The sequence below is a fragment of the Prionailurus bengalensis genome, chromosome C1 (assembly GCF_016509475.1).
Source record: "Prionailurus bengalensis isolate Pbe53 chromosome C1, Fcat_Pben_1.1_paternal_pri, whole genome shotgun sequence".
Classification (NCBI taxonomy): Eukaryota; Metazoa; Chordata; class Mammalia; order Carnivora; family Felidae; genus Prionailurus; species Prionailurus bengalensis.
Window position 1 is genome coordinate 31,393,749 of NC_057345.1, and position 16,659 is coordinate 31,410,407.

General features: G+C 42.8%; 1 protein-coding gene across 3 annotated transcripts; it reads left to right on the plus strand.

The window, feature by feature from the left end:
• The first annotated feature begins 276 nt into the window (after positions 1-276).
• ZFP69 (ZFP69 zinc finger protein) lies at positions 277-16,659 on the plus strand. 3 transcript variants are annotated; one of them, XM_043574556.1, is made up of 6 exons: positions 277-780; positions 1,890-2,372; positions 3,692-3,777; positions 9,381-9,507; positions 9,829-9,927; positions 15,336-16,659. In XM_043574556.1, exons 2-6 carry the CDS (start codon positions 2,246-2,248, stop codon positions 16,466-16,468), a joined length of 1,572 nt encoding a protein of 523 aa, XP_043430491.1. In that variant the 5' UTR covers positions 277-780; positions 1,890-2,245; the 3' UTR covers positions 16,469-16,659. The 3 variants fall into 3 exon arrangements, with proteins under 3 accessions (XP_043430491.1, XP_043430492.1, XP_043430493.1); XM_043574557.1 differs by having other exon boundaries at positions 9,832-9,927; XM_043574558.1 differs by lacking the exon at positions 9,829-9,927.

The following is a 16,659-nucleotide window of genomic DNA, read 5'->3' on the forward strand; positions in this document are numbered from 1 at the left end:
CCGGTTGGCGGCTGCCCCCGGGGTCTGGGCGCCCGCGCGCGCTCCGCCGCTCCAGCGCCGGGTTTTCGGGTGCGCCGGCTTCCCGGGAGGGGGCGGGCACGGGGCGGCCCCTCGTGGGCGGAGTCGGCAGCTGGGCGTGCGGGCCGCCGGAAGGCGCGCGCGCTGGGCAGGGGGGCTGCGCGGCCGCGTGGGGTGGCCGGACCCGGGGCGGGCCCGGAGGCGCGGGGGGCGACCTGAGGCGTGGGCGACGGCGGGGCGCGGCGGGAGGACGGAGGCCCCGGGCGACGCCGGGCTGCGGCCCACGAGGCGGGGCGGCGGGTGGAGCCGGCTGCCGCCGCCGCCGCCGGGCCGGCGTCAGAGCGAGTGCCCGCGAGGTGTATCCTCGCGCGCGTCTGCGGGAAGCGGGGTCAGGACAGCCCTCCCGCTGAGGCCCGCGGAGCCCCGCGCCCCGGAGCGCGGCCGAGGAAGGCCGCCTGGGAAGGCGGCGGAGAGATGCGGTGCGGCGGCCGGCCCTAGACAGGCTCCCCGGGGGGACCGGGAAAAGCCCTGCATCCGGGGCGGAGGCCGAGGTCCGCGGGCTCCCGAAGGAAGCCTGCGGGAACGCTGGGCGTGCTGTGGAGAATCGTCGGTGAGCGGGGCATGCGGTCTACGAAGGCGGGGGAAGAACAAAATCCGCTACCGCCCGGTCCTCTGAAGAGACACCCTGTGGCGCCGAAAGCCTCGGGAGCGAGCGCTCTCGCGGCCGCGTCCTTGGTCCCAGCAGCGTCCGGGGCCGAGCTGGTGAGTGGGAGGATGCGCGGGTGTGCAGCCTCCGTCCCGGGAAGGCACGGCCGGGAGCAGTGAGGAGCGGCAGCTTCCAAATGCTGCTTCGAAAGTTTCCCCACTTTGGTAACTAGACGTTTACTTTTATGTATTCCGGGGCAGGATATTTCCACATGCTCCATCCTGCAGGATGCAGCTCCTTTCTCTGCAGCGGGCACAGCTTGGGGCCCGGTGGGGGGAGCCCGTAAGCTACCTACCCTTCCTTGCAAACTTCAAAAAGTTGGGCCAGCTCCCGTTATACGGAGCTCGGTCTACGCGCGGGGCCCCAGTTACGCTGGACCAGGTGGCTGTGGAGGCACCTGCTCAGATGCGGGGGGGCTTTGGATGAGATGATAGATTTGAGTTGTTTCCGGATTTCCCTGTTGCAAACACTTGTGCAGTAGTCCTGATGATACTCGAAGTGCTGTATTTCCTCCATCTGAACCCACCCCCCTCCCCCAGTTTCAACATTTCTGAAACCAGGAGGCATCTTCACCGGCCAAAAGGACTTGCCCGCTGCTGGGCATCTGCGTGGTTGGGGAATGTACCTGTTGCTGTTTGGTCAGGTGAAAATGCAGCTGTGTGATTATTCCATCACTTCTGACACTTGCAATGAACTTTAAATGTAGATCTCTAATTGTTTTTAAAAGTAGCTGGAAAAGATAATGCTGTGGTAAAGCAAAAATTGTATAGCAATATTTATTATCAAGGGTTTTCTGTATCCTTGACATTGTTTCAATTAATGTTACAGCCCTATAAAGTACAATTGTTATTCCCGTTTTATAGATGAAGAAACTGAAGCTCCAGAGAGTTCGAGTGTCTTAGAGCTTTTAAGTACAAGTGTCGGGATTCTCACCTAAACTGTCTGAATTCAAAGCTTGCCCTCTTAACTCCACTAAGTCTGTATCCAGGCAGAAGATGGGTGCAGCTTAGTGGGAGGGAAGTCAAGACAGGGTCTATGCTTGTTTTTATACCTTTTTGGCTGTTTATGGATGTGTGTACGGAACCGGGAGACAGCCACATCCAAGAACACTGATTATACTTATTCCCACGTTGATGCCAAATCTTTATTTTCGGATCTTTTGCAGTTTAAAATATATTTCCTCAAGTTCTGGAGTTCTGGATGTGCGGTCAGTGCTTCTGGATCCCTCCTCTTCTGTCTTTTGCTCCTCTAGAAGACTATAGAGGCATGCACTCCAAACTGTTCAACTGGCTGCCTCCCAAGGAGGCACTCCTTAATTTAAGAGAGAAGTCAGTTTTTCAGAGTTGTTAAGGTCACATCAGCCTCTAGGAACCCCCGGGTTCTGGTGCTGCAGGGACACACCAAAGTTCTGGGGGCGGGAGATTGTGGTCAGAGGAGAACGCATACCTGTGAAGCCTCTCAGCAGAGATTCTGGCACTTTCGTCACCAGAAGTGGACACGCCCGGTTGGGTGGGCATCGTCATGCTACAGCAGCTCCTGATCACCCTGCCCACGGAGGCCAGCACCTGGGTGAAGTTGCGCCATCCAAAGAAGGCCAAGGAGGGGGCACCCCTGTGGGAGGATGTAACGAAGATGTTTGAAGGAGGAGGTGAGAGTAGACTGATGAAGGGAAAGCAGAATTCTCAATCCGTGTGTGAAAGGAAGGATAGGTACCCATTTCATCGAGGTGTCTCTTGGGGAGAAAATTGGAGGAAAGCAGGTCTCTGGGGTTCGTGCTTGTGGCTTTTGGGACGAGGATAGCTATGAGGGCAGATGTTGGGCTCTCAGCTCCTTGTGCCATGTGCTCCATGCTGCCCCCATCTCCAGTGCCTGGATAAAGCATGAAACAGGAGGACAATACAGTGTTCCCCACCAGCGGCTCCCAGGTATTGTGATTGTCACAGACAGTGGGGTCAAAGGCTTCTACTCCTTAACGCCCCCCCCAAGGTTTTCCTTCATAAGTTTTGGGCATTTTGGCCCAAAGCCAGTGTTTTCCACAAGTAGTTCTGAGAGGAAGGAATGACCTACTTGATGACTCTCGATTTCCAGGAGGTCAGGGGGAAACGTCCAAGATTATACATTATCTGGTGGTCTGGTTGGCTAGATAGATAGATGGACAGAGGAATTCGTGTGTCTCACATGATCTCTTAGGTCACACCTTTAACGTTTCAAGTTCAGCTGGTATGTAAGCTAGCGGCGTGAGGCAGGGATTTTGCTAAAGCATCTTGACCGATGGAAAAATGAATAATGGTCTCCAGTGCTTATTATTAATTGATGGAGACAGACACATACCCCGAGCAAAATAATAGAAGGTAGCCTAAGAAAGTGCTATGGTAAATTTCTCTGGGAAGCCAAAAGACTGGAAACATTCTTCTGATTATATTTATTGGAGAAATTTTCACAAAGCAGATAGCACTGAATTGGGCCTTGAAAGAGGTCTTCCATTTTTTTTGTAGAAGATTTGGGAAAAGGATACAGAAATGAGTGCCTCGAAGAGTGGTTCAGAGAATGGGGACCAGTCGAGTCTGAGGCCTAAGAATGTGGTCAGTGTATGTGTACAATGGATAAAGGATGGTGGCTAGCGAAAACTAACACTTGGGGAAATGTGTTTTAGGTGAGTTGTAGAGGGCCTGATGTCCATGGGAAAGGTTTGGATTTTCTTTCTTAACCAGAAACATTTGAACAGAGGAGTGGCCTGGTCTGAGCTTTTGGACCAGTGTTGCCCTTTGGGAAGTATTAATGCTCAAAGCAGTGCACTGCAGACCCTGCTTATTAAGGAGCCCCCCCCCCCACTCTGCTCTGAGTTGCTCGAAATGTCCCTCTCTGTGAATGTTTTGAGAGAGGAGCCTGTTCAGCAGGTCTGCAGGCAGTTTTTCTATTTGGGGGATTTGGGGAGATATAAACCTCATGGCTCTTTTCCTTCTTTAGCTCTGCTCTCTCAGGATGCTGAGGAGACCCAGGAAGAAAGCTTGAAGGCTGAAGTCACCTCTGGGCCTCCAGCAGCAGAATCCCAGGTGGGTTGGGTTTTCCTTTCATTTTCTTGGACCTGCTGCTTGGTTTTCAAGGCTGTAACTCGCCTTTTTTTTTTTTTTTTTTTTTTTGGAGTGAGGAGTTTGGAGGTGTTTGTTAGTGTGGGGCTAACAGATTCAACATAGGGAACTCTGTGCAGGTTGCTCTTGTACAGAAAACTGGGCTGCAGTGGTGGCGATTCCCCTGCTCATGGTGGCTTCCCTCCTTGTAACTCTTGTTTGTGGCCAACATCTTGATTTAACATTGTGCTAATTTCCGCAGAGAGAGAGAAATGAATGCTAGAATTCCAGCCCCTAAAAACAAATAGATGCCACTTGGGGTCTCAGGTACACATCAACTTTCTTTTTTGAGTATTTTTAACTCAAAAGCAAAATTCGTAAAGTGACAAGAACCTTCTGACGTTCTTAGGCGATGTACCCATTTCGCTGGTGGACTTCATGTGGTGACCCTTAGTATAGTATTAGGAGTAGAGATCAAACCAAAGGAGAAGTGAGTGGGGAAGAAATGGTGTGGCCACATAGCACACACACGTTAGACAAATGGACAGTTATTACAGGGTGTCCTCACTGTCGACTGGAAGCATAGGGAAGACAGGAGAAAAATTGTAGAATGAGAAAGGAAGACTATTCAAAATGAAATATTATCCGACGGCAGGAGAGTTTTAAGTGAAAAGGACTTGGGTTCTGTAATTAGATGGTACAGGATCTGAAATTATCTCTAAGTATTTACTTGCTTGGTAACGGGGCAGTTTTTTTCAGCTGTTTACAATCCCAGTTTCCTCCGCTGATTCAGATGCTAATATTTTTCTAGGATTGAATGCATTTCAAAGTTATTTACAGTAATAAGGACGAAGCAATAAGAATAAGGAGTAATAGTCTATTTAAAGAGTTATCTCTATATTCTACTTATCTGGAATTCCTCATTTCTTGACATGTATCAAAAACTGATGGTATTCTTAGTGCTGGGAAAAGAATTAATTTTTTTAAAATTTTTAATGTTTATTTTTGAGAGAGAGAGTGTGTGAGCGGGAGAGGGGCAGAGAGAGAGGGAGACACAGAATCGAAAGCAGGCTCCAGGCTCAGAGCTGTCAGCACAGAGCCCGACGTGAGGCTCAAACCAATGAACTGTGAGGTCATGTCCTGAACCAAAGACGGATGCTTAACCAACTGAGCCACCCAGGCACCCCTGTATAGTTTTTTTTTTTTTAAGTTTTTTTATTTATCTTGAGAGAGAGAGAGAGAGAGAGAGAGCAAGCAAGCGAGCATGACTGGGGGAGGGGCAGAGAGAGAATCCCAAGCAGGGACCAGTTCTGTGCTGTCAGCATAGAACCCGACGTGGGATTCAATCCAAGAACCGTGAGGTAATGACATGAACTCAGATCAAGAATCAGACACTCAACCAACTGAGCCACCTGGGCACCCCGAAAATGTGTAGTTCTATTTTGACATGTGTATATACCATGTAACCAAAATGTACACCATTTCCACCATCTCAGAAAGTTCCCTCTGGCTCCTTTCCAATCAGAACTTTGCTTTGCTCCCAGTAGAGGGTACATGGCTTCTCTTTGTTATTTCTTATTTCTTTTCTTTTCTTTTCTTTTCTTTTCTTTTCTTTTCTTTTCTTTTCTTTTCTTTTCTTTTCTTTTCTTTTCTTTCCTTTTCTTTTCTTTTTTTTTTCTTTTCTTTTTTCTTTCTTTCTTTTTTCTTTCTTTCTTTCTTTCTTTCTTTCTTTCTTTCTTTCTTTCTTTCTTTCTTTCTTTCTTTCAATGTTTATTTACTTTTGAGAGAGAGAGAGAGCGAGAGAGAGCACACACGAGCAAGCCGGGGAGGGGCAGAGAGAGAGGGAGACACAGAATCCGAACCCAGGAACCGTGAAATCATGACCTGGGCTGAAGTCAGATGCTTATCTGACTGAACCACCCAGGCGCCTCTCTTTGTTATTTCTTATAAGTGCATGGGAATCTATAATGACCTCAAAATAAAAAGTTTAAAACAGAATGTATATTCTGCAGTTGATAGGTATAGTGTTCTATAAATGTCCATTACGTTGACAGATAGATGGTTCAAATCTGTATCCTTGATGCATTATTGTCCACTTGTATCAGTTACTGAGAAAGGAATGTTGAAATCTGTTGTGGTTTTGTCTATATCTTCCTTCAGTTCTGTCAGTTCTGCTCTATTTCGAGTTCTGTTATGAGATACATTAACAAGTAGTATTGTTGTCTTCTTGATGAACTGACACTTTATCATCATGAGATGTCTCTTCTTTATGGCAAGTAATATTCTCTCTCCTAAGCCCACTTTTGTCTGATTTATTATAGTTCCTCCACTGTTGTTTTAGTTATTATTTGTATGGTATAGCTTTTTCAGTTCTTTTACTTTTGACCTATCTGTACCTTTATACTTAAAGTATGACCTTAGATATAGCTGTGTCTTGCTCGTTTAGTGCATTTACAGTTACCATAATCATCGATACAGTGGGATTTAAATGTATATTCTTACTCTTTGCTGTTCACCCATTTTTGTTTCTTTATTCCTCTTCTGCTTCCTGTTGGATTGCATAGTGTTTTAGTATTCTACTTTATGCCCTCTGATAACTTTTTAGCTATACTTGTTTTATTTGCTTGTGGTGGTTGCTCTGACCGTTATAATATGTGTTTTTAACATATCACAGTTGAATTAATATTATACTGTTTCACATATGGCATGGAAGCCCCGTATTTCCATTTACTCTTCCCTATTGTTTGTATATTGTCATCATATATTTCACTTTACACATTAAAACCCCACAGTACATTGTTCCTATTTTTGTTTTTTGTTTTTTAAAAGTTCACTTGTTTTGTGAGAGAAGGCAAGCATGAGCAGGGGAGGGAGGGAGGGAGAGAGAGAGAAAGGAAGAAAGAAAGAAAGAGACAGAGAGAGAGAGAGAGAGAGAGAGAGAGAGAGAGAGAGAGAGAGAAAGAGAGAGAATATCCCAGGCAGGCTCCACACTCAGTGAGGAGCCTGACTTAGGGCTCAAACTCATAAACCGAGAGATCCTGACCTGAGCTGAAATCAAGAGTCAGATGCTTAACCAACTGAGCCACCTAGGTGCCCCTGTTCTTATTTTTGTTTTTACCACTAAATAGTTTTTAAGAAATTAAGAAAAGGAAAAAAAATGTTCTTTTCATAACCATCCACATAATTACCAATTTGCAGTCTTCATTCCTTCTTTTAATTCCAAGTTTCTGCCTGGCATCATTTCCCTTCAACGAGAAGAAAGTCGTTCAACGTTTCTTGTAGTGTGGGCGTTCTGACGAATTCTCACAGCTTTTGCTGATCTAAAGATGTCTTTCTGTTGTCTTCTATTTGAGGATCTTTTACTGGATAGAGAGCTCTAGGGTGACTTTTTTCTTTTAAGCACTTTACAAGTGTTCCATGATCTTTTAGCTTGTATCGTTTGGAATGAGAAGTCAGCTGTTACTATTATTTCCCCATAGGTGACCTGCCTTTCTGTTTGTTTTATACCAACTTGTGTTTTTTTTTTTGTTCCTCCTTTCCTACCTTCTTTTGGCTACCTTCATGATCTTTTATCGTTGCTCTTCAGCAGTTTTACTGTGATGTATGTAGGGCTGGTTTTCTTTGAATTTATTATTTTGGGGGTTTGCTGAGCTTAGATCTGTGGCTTGATTTTTTTCCATCAAATTTGGAAAATTTTCAGCCTTTATTTCTCCAAATATTTTTTCTGCCCATTCTTTTATCTTCTTCTGAGATTCTAATTATATATATTATTAAACCACTTGGTATTATCCCAGGTTTGGTTTTTTCCCCTCTTGGTGCTTCAATTTGAATAATATCTATTGACCTATCTTAAGTTTCATGGATCTTGTCTTCATCGGGCCATTCAGGCCATTCTGCTGCCATTAAGTCCATTTAATGGATTTTTCTGATACTGTATTTTTCATTTGTAGAATTTTCATTTAGTTCTTCAGCATTTCTCTCACTCTCTCCTCTTAGTTACCCCCATGTTTTCACTTACTGTATTCATATTTTATTGTAAATTTTTTAACATATTTTAATAATTTCTTTAAACTTCTTGTCTGCTAATTCCAAAGACTTAGTCACCTGTGGGCTTGCTTCTATTGATTTTTCTTTTCTTCTTTTTTTTTTAAATTTTTTTAATGTTTATTTATTCTTGAGAGAGAGACAGAGTGTGAGGGGGGAGGGGCAGAGAGAGAAGGAGACACAGAATCCGAAGGAGGCTCAGGCTCTGAGCTGTCAGCACAGAGCCTGACGTGGGGCTCGAACTCACAAACTGTGAGATCATGACCTGAGCTGAAGTCGGACGCTTAACCGACTGAGCCACCCAGGTGCCCTTTTATTTTCGTAATTATAGGTCACATTTTCCTCCTTGTTCACATGTGTAACAGTTTTTTCTAGTAGTTGAGATATTGGGTATTGAAGAACAGTGGGGAGGGATGCCTGGGTGGCTCAGTCAGTTAGGCATGGGAGGGACACTTGATTTCAGTTCAGGTCATGATCTCACAGTTCATGAGGTTGAGTCCCACATCAGGCTCTGTGCTGACAGTGCACACAAAGCCTGCTTTGGATTCTCTCTCTCCTCTCTCTGCCCCACCCCTGTTCATACACACACGCACTCTCTCTCAAAATAAACTTAAAAAAAAAATAGTGGGGGATGAACTATATATGTGCGCACATCCATATGTACACACATATATATGTATACATGCACGTGTGTGTGTGTGTGTGTATACACATATGTGTGTCGTTTATTTACAAAAGACTAAGTCCTTTCCTCTGTCTGGTGGTTAAAGTGAGGCACTGATTATTCATATTCTCCCTAGAGCTGTGGCTGAGCTCTGGCTGAGATACAGCTTTTATTTGATTGAGTTCACTTCTGACTAACCCAACTACAAACACCCATGCCACCACTGCTGGGGGGCTGATCTTTATTATCTCTTCAAGTATTTGAGCTAGGATGGGGTTAGACTACAGTTCCAGTTTTATTCATCTTTGCATTGAACTCCAGTTCAATGAGCCCGAGGATTTAAGCTCAGTAGCAATACATTGGCTTTGTGACAATAATTGCTGAAAGCCTCTCTGTCTCTCCCTCTGACCCCTCTGTCCTCCTCTCCTCCTGTTCCCTTCACCAACCTGCCACCAGTGATGCTGTTCACTCTGCTGTTCCTCAGATAAGCCAAGGATGCTCTCACTTTAGGTCCTTTGTACCTGCCTGGAATGCTCTTCCCTCAGATTTCCACATAGGTCTCCCTCACTGAATTCATGTCTGTGGTCAAATCTCACCCTTTTAGAGAGGCCTTCCCCAACCACCTTGCATAAAAGATCCTCTTCTACCTTCATGTGGTTCTCCGTTTCCTCCTTATCCTGCTTAATTTTTTTCTAAGGCCCATATGACCTTCTGTTTTTCTATGTATTTATGGTAATCTCCGGAGGATCTTCAAACACATCCAGAGGAGGCTGCCAGTAAAACTAGTTTAAAATCTCTCAGAACTTAGAATACTGTCAGAACTCCTTGGACCTTGATGGAGGTGGTCTTTGTCTGAAAAGGAATATATTTGATATTCTAGGAACTGCTGACTTTCAAGGACATATCTGTGGACTTTACCCAGGAGGAGTGGGGACAACTGCCCCTTGCTCACCGGAATCTATACCGGGAGGTGATGCTGGAGAACTATGGGAACCTGCTGTCAGTGGGTAAGGATGGGCGGAACATTCACCCAGAAAACTTGTCTGTTACAGGAAAGTCATTAATTCCAAATTATCAAATGTTGTGGATTCCTTCGAGCTTGGCCTTGAGTTCTGTATTAGAGATGTCTCATTCCTTGGGGGGAACGCTTTACTTGTTAGAGCGAGAATAGAAAGACATTCTGTGGTGTCCCTTTCCATCTTCAGAGACCCTGACTGCCAGAGGACTAGAAAGAATTCTGGGGATGTTCTTAGAACTCAGTGTAAACATTCATACTCTGGTTTTTGTTTGTTTGTTTGGTTTTTGTTTTTGTTTTTTTACTTTATAAGCAGGATATCAACTTTCTAAACCTAGTGTGATATCCCAGTTGGAGAAAGGACAAGAGCCATGGATGACAGAGAAAGAAGGCCCAGGAGATCCCAGTTCAGGTGAGACCAAGTCAGATAGTACCTTTTAATATGTAGGCCAGAGTCCCCGAAGTCTCCCCAGGCTGTGGGGAAGGCTGAAGGCAGTGGACAGGGCATGCACTAAACCTGACGTCACCCCTCCCTCCATCATCCCTTTCCTTCACCTCACCTTGCAAAGTCTCTCTGGAGTTGGAGGGCAGGGAGTCTTGTCTTAATTTAGGTTGAACTTGACTTTTCCTCTTTTCTTCAGTATCCTGAACTCTGCAAATCGAAAGCGCCTTTCTCTGAGCAGTCAGATGTACATGGTCTCTCTTCACGGAAAACACATCTCTTTTCAGGGCTCACTGCATTCGATAGATCTTTAATTTTCTCTCTTACATTCTGTTTCCACTTTCCACCAATTTTCATTTTACAATTTCAGCTTTGATTCTCACTCTCTTTTTAACTTATTTATCTACCTTTTGTATTTTTTGTAACAACTGTATGAAAATTCTTGCAAGAGAAATTGCCACAGGACAATTAAGTGGTCTTTAACCATCTCCTTAAACTTTGCTTTATTATGAAATATTTTAGGTGTTCAGAAAGGCATAGAGAACATTATAACAAATTTCTATGTAGCTTCCACCTAGGTTAAGAAAAAAGAGTTGAAGTCCTGCTATTCCCCTTTTACCTTTTAAAATAACCAATTTTTCGGGGACAACTAGGTGACTCAGTTGAGCATCCAACTTCGGCTCAGGTCATGATCTCGCAGTTCATGAGTTCGAGCTCCGTGTTGGGCTCTGTGCTGACAGCTCAGAAGCTGGAACCTACTTCGGATTCTGTTTCTCCCTGTCTCTATTTCTTCCCTGCTCGTGCTCTGTCTCTCTCTCTCTCAAAAATAAATAAAGATTGGGGCGCCTGGGTGGCTCAGTCGGTTAAACGTCCGACTTCAGCTCAGGTCACGATCTCGCGGTCGGTGAGTTCGAGCCCCGCGTCAGGCTCTGGGCTGATGGGTCAGAGCCTGGAGGCTGCTTCCAATTCTGTGTCTCCATCTCTCTCTGCCCCTCCCCCGTTCATGCTCTGTCTCAAAAATAAATAAAACATTAAAAAAAATTTTTTTTAATAAATAAATAAAGATTTAAAAAAATTTTTTTAAATAACCAACTTTTCAGAGTTTAAATATTGTCATTCTCCTATATGTCTTCATACTTCACTGCGTGTGTATATCCTGGAATAATATTTGGTATTATTTTGCATGGGTTTTTTTTTTAAGTTTATTTATTTATTTTTGAGAGAGAGAGAGCACAAGCAGGGGAGGGGCAAAGAGAGAGAGGGAGGCACAGAATCTGAAGCAGACTCCAGGCTCTGAGCTGTCAGCACAGAGTCTAGTGTGGGGCTCGAACCCATGAACTGTGAGATCATGACCTGAGCTGAAGTCAGACGTCCAACCGACTGAGCCACCCAGGTTTTTATTCTTTAAATAAATGGTGTATATACTTCTACTTGCTTTTCTCAGTCAACACAATTGATATTTATCCATCTTCTTCTAGTTATTTCTGTTGAACTAATAAATAAATTTATTTATTTTCCTGTTAATAGACATATTGTTTCTAAATTTGGGGGTTACCAAGATGCAGTAAGTCTTCCTGTACATGTCTTCTTGTGTACACGTGCAAGTATTTCTCTGCAATGTGGAAGCAAAACTGTTGGGTCATGGAGTATATGCACCTTCGTTTTGTTTGATATTACCAGCTTGCTCTTCAAAGCAGTTGCACCAATATGTACCTCCCCTCGGCAAGCCTTAAGACTTTCCAGAGTGCAGCATCTTTGTCAACACTTGGCTTTGTCAAACTTTAAAATTATTGTAAATTTGTGGGTGAATATGGTATCTTACCGTTTCTTTCATTTTCCTCATTATTAGCAAGAGGAGCATACTTTTCATGTCTATTGACCATCTAGATTTCTCTTACGTAAATTACTTTGCCAGTTCTGTTTTTTTTTTTTTCTTGATCTATAGAAAGGATGTATATATCATCTTATATTTTTAAGTTTGGCTTTTCATATTTAGAGTTAATTCACCTAGAATTATTTTATGTGTAGTGTGAGTGCCTTTTCCACATGGATAATTGGTCCAGGAACCATGTATTTAATAGTTAATACCACTCTGTTACCTATCAAGTTTCCTTATATACTTGTGTCTGTTCTGGGCACTGTATTCTGTTCCATTTTTCTCTTCTAGCCCTACTGTAATGCCAAGCTGTTGTAATCACTGTGTTTCATAGTGAAACTCATATGTGGTCAAGGTAGTTCTCCCACTTTGTTCTTCAAAATTGTCCTCATTATTAGCCCTTGCTCTTCCATGCAAATTATATAATGAATGCATGAAATTTCACACACACCCACACACATGCACATACTCTGGTGGTGTTTTGATTGGAAGAGAATTGAATGTATAGATCAACTTTGGGGAGAATTAATATTATGATATTGAGTGTTACTATCTAGAAACAGGGTATATTGCCGCATTCATTAGTATTTCCTAACTTTTTTTTTTAAATAAAGTTTCAGAATTTTCCGTATAAAGGTCTTGTCCATATTGCATCTCTTTTGTTAGATTCATCTTGAAGACGTTTTATTTTGCTATTTTGATGGTATATATTTTTAAATTATGTTTTCTGTTTGCTACTGGTGTGTAATAATAGAACAGTTGGATTTGTATATTGATCCTATAGCTAGCCACCTTGTTTCATTCCATTATTAATTCCAATAATTTGTTTATATATTCTCTTGGGTTTTCTCTTTTTCAGCTTATAATAATGAAAATAAGAGCTACCATGAATTTCATTTAGATTTTCCAGTCGCTTTAAAATTTTTTTTTTTTTCAACGTTTATTTATTTTTGGGACAGAGAGAGACAGAGCATGAACGGGGGAGGGGCAGAGAGAGAGGGAGACACAGAATCTGAAACAGGCTCCAGGCTCTGAGCCATCAGCCCAGAGCCCGATGCGGGGCTCGAACTCACGGACCGCGAGATCGTGACCTGGCTGAAGTCGGACGCTTAACCGACTGCGCCACCCAGGCGCCCCAAGATTTTCCAGTCGCTTTAAATAATAAGAACAGTTTGATTTTACTAAAACATTTTAGTTTACTGCAATAACAAAAACTCACAACTTCATTCAAAGTTAAATCTTCTTGGAGCGCCTGGCTGGTTCAATTGGTTATCCGTTGGACTTTTTGATTTCCGCTCAGTTCATGATCTCATAGTTTGTGAGATTGAGCCCTGTCCACGCAGAGTCTGCTTGGGATTCTCTCTCCATCTCTCTCTCTGACACTCCCCCATCATGCATGTGTTTTCTCTCTCAAAATAAATCAACATTTTGGGGCACCTGGGTGGCTCACTCGGTTAAGCGTCTAACTTCGGCTCAGGTCATGATCTCACAGTTCATGAGTTTGAGCCCCGCATCAGTCTCCATGCTGTCAGCTCAGAGCCTGGAGCCTGCTTCAGATTCTGTGTCTCCCTCTCTCTCTCTCCCCCTCCCTGGCTTGTACTCTGTCTCTTTCTCAAGAATAAATAAAAGTTAAAAAAATTTTTTTAAGAAATAAACATTTTTTTAAAAATGTTAAAAATCTCTTCGTCTGTAGTTTGGTCCTTCTTCAGGCCTGGATATTGAATTGGGAAAGGGGACATGATATAGAAGGCTTCTTCTCTCTTGCTCTGTCTTCTTTTCTTCCACCTCCCATTTTCAGGACCAGAATCAGAAGCCTACACAACATAGACTCTATTATTGCCTTTACTCATTAAGAATTTGGAAGTACTATTGATCCTTTTGTGTTGACCGAAAAATCTTACAAAAAGTTACACTTTTCAAGAATAAAGATGTATCAGTTGAAATATTAGTAATGGGTACAACAGATTATCAAAAAACCCAGTCAAAACTGTAGAGATTAAAAGATATTTTCAGAGAACATAGCAATAATAGTAATATAGCAGTTTGGGTTTCTTACAAGTCTCCTTTGTATAAATAGCATTTCTAGGGACAGATTAATAACCACAGGAAATAGAACAAAGCAAATATTAATACAAGTTTCGATAAAAGCTTAATGTTTTCATGAAAGTTCCTAGTTCAGACCTTAGTTTTTGAATGAGCATCTCCTGCTGGTGTGGGGAGAGGGACATCTTTTTATCTTTCTGAGATTGTTTTCTATTTTTTTTTTAATTTTTTTTTCAACGTTTATTTATTTTTGGGGGGACAGAGAGAGACAGAGCATGAACGGGGGAGGGGCAGAGAGAGAGGGAGACACAGAATCGGAAACAGGCTCCAGGCTCCGAGCCGTCAGCCCAGAGCCTGACGCGGGGCTCGAACTCACGGACCGCGAGATCGTGACCTGGCTGAAGTCGGACGCTTAACCGACTGCACCACCCAGGCGCCCCTCTGAGATTGTTTTCTAAAAGTAGTTGTCAAGAAAAGATATTCTTAAGACATAGCTCTGAAATTTCATTATTTAGTATTAGAGCATGTCTGAAGTGCTCAAATTTTACTCTCTGTATAAAATCACACATTTACCTTATTTACTGTTTCTTAACTTCCCATTATCTCCCCATGTTGCATAACCATTTTTAAATGTGCAATTGACCTTGAACAACACTGGTTTGAACTGCATGCGTCTACCTATTATATGTGGATTTTTTTTTTAATGTTTATTTTAGAAAGGGAGGGGGTGAGTGGGGAGGGGCAGGGAGACAGAAAATCCGAAGCAGGCTCCATGCTGTCAGCGGGGCTCAAACCCATCAATCATGAGATCATGACCTGAGCCAAAGTTGGACGCTCAACAGACTGAGCCACTTAGGCACCCCTGGAATTTTTCTTTTTAATGAAATGATTTGTCAACTTTTTTTAATGTTTATTTATTTTGAGAGAGAGAGAACACAAGCGGGGGCGGGGGGGGGGGGTGTGGGGACAGAGGGAGAGAGACTCCCAAGCAGGCTCCATGCTATCAGTGCAGAGCCTGACACAGGATTCGATCTCTTGAACTGTGAGATCATGATATGAGCCAAAATCGAGAGTCAGACATTTAACCAACTGAGCTATGCAGGCACCCCTATATGTGGATTTTTTACAGTGCATTTTCTTTTCTCTTTATTGTAAGAATCTAGTATATGATACACATAACATTAAGTGTTAATTGATTTACTGGTGAGGGTTCTAGTCAACAGTAGGCTATTAGTAGTTAAGTTTCGGTGGGAATCAGAAGTTATACATGGATTTTTTTTTTTTTTTACTGTGTTGAGGTTGATATCCCAACCCCCATGTTGTTCAAGGGTCAAATGTAATCAAAGTCTCATGTGTTTTATATGTGTAGTTCTCTAAATCTCTATTCCATATCCATTATAGTAATTGATTTTTTAAAGCATAATGAATGAGTTATGTGCATTTTTTCCATTTCTTTCAGACTTGAAGAATAAAACAGAAACCAATACATCAGCTTCAAAGAATGACATTTTACAGGAACACTTATATCATGGCATTATGATGGAAGGGTTCCTGAGAGATGATGTCATTTACTCCACATTGAGAAAAGTCTCTAAATATGATGGCGAGTTAGAAGAGCACCAGGAATCCCATGGAAGAGATATAAGACACGCCATCCTGACCCACAAGAAGAGTGACCAAGAAACTAACAAATTCGGGGAAAATATTGTCAGTTCAAATGTTACGATAGAACAGAGGCACCGTAAATGTGATACACCTAGAAAGAGGAATAAATACAAATTAGACGTGATAAATCATCCGAGTTACATAAGAACAAAAACCTATGAATGTAATATATGTGAAAAAAACTTCAAACAACCCATTCATCTTACTGAACACATGAGAATTCATACTGGTGAAAAACCTTTCAGATGTAAGGAATGTGGAAGAGCGTTTAGCCAAAGTGCATCCCTTACTACACACCAGAGGATCCATACTGGCGAGAAACCCTTTGAATGTGAAGAATGCGGCAAAGCCTTTAGGCATCGCTCATCTCTTAATCAGCATCATAGAACTCACACTGGAGAGAAACCCTATGTATGTGATAAATGTCAGAAAGCTTTCAGCCAGAACATTAGCTTGATCCAGCATTTGAGAACTCATTCTGGAGAGAAACCCTTTACGTGCAATGAATGTGGGAAAACCTTCCGACAGATTAGACACCTTAGTGAACATATAAGAATTCACACTGGGGAGAAGCCCTATGCATGCACTGCGTGTTGTAAAACCTTTAGTCATAGAGCGTATCTAACGCATCACCAGAGAATCCATACTGGGGAGAGACCCTACAAATGTAAGGAATGTGGGAAAGCCTTTAGACAGAGGATACACCTTAGCAACCATAAAACTGTTCATACAGGAGTGAAAGCATATGAATGCAACCGCTGTGGAAAAGCCTACAGGCATGATTCATCCTTTAAGAAACATCAGAGACACCATACTGGAGAAAAGCCTTATGAATGTAATGAATGTGGAAAAGCCTTCAGCTATAATTCATCACTTAGTCGACATCATGAAATACACAGGAGGAATGCCTTTCGAAATAATGTGTAAAAATAGATTATTCAACATGAGAACAAAAGCTAACTCTAAATCAGTGCTTTTAAATTCCAGGATTCCAAATTTGAGGAATTGATATAATGCTACCAGCCTTTAATATTGCCTGTCGTGTAAATAGTACATTGATAACTATTATCTACTAACACCTCCATACAAAGTACGTAAGAATAAAGGATTAAATTAAA

Bases quoted from the DNA above. Each gene is read 5' to 3' on its own strand.
- ZFP69 (XM_043574556.1), top strand. From the start codon at position 2,246: ATGCTACAGCAGCTCCTGATCACCCTGCCCACGGAGGCCAGCACCTGG. The intron at 2,373-3,691 runs GTGAGAGTAGAC...TTCCTTCTTTAG, and splicing joins GAAGATGTTTGAAGGAGGAG to CTCTGCTCTCTCAGGATGCT. The intron at 9,508-9,828 runs GTAAGGATGGGC...TTACTTTATAAG, and splicing joins TGGGAACCTGCTGTCAGTGG to CAGGATATCAACTTTCTAAA.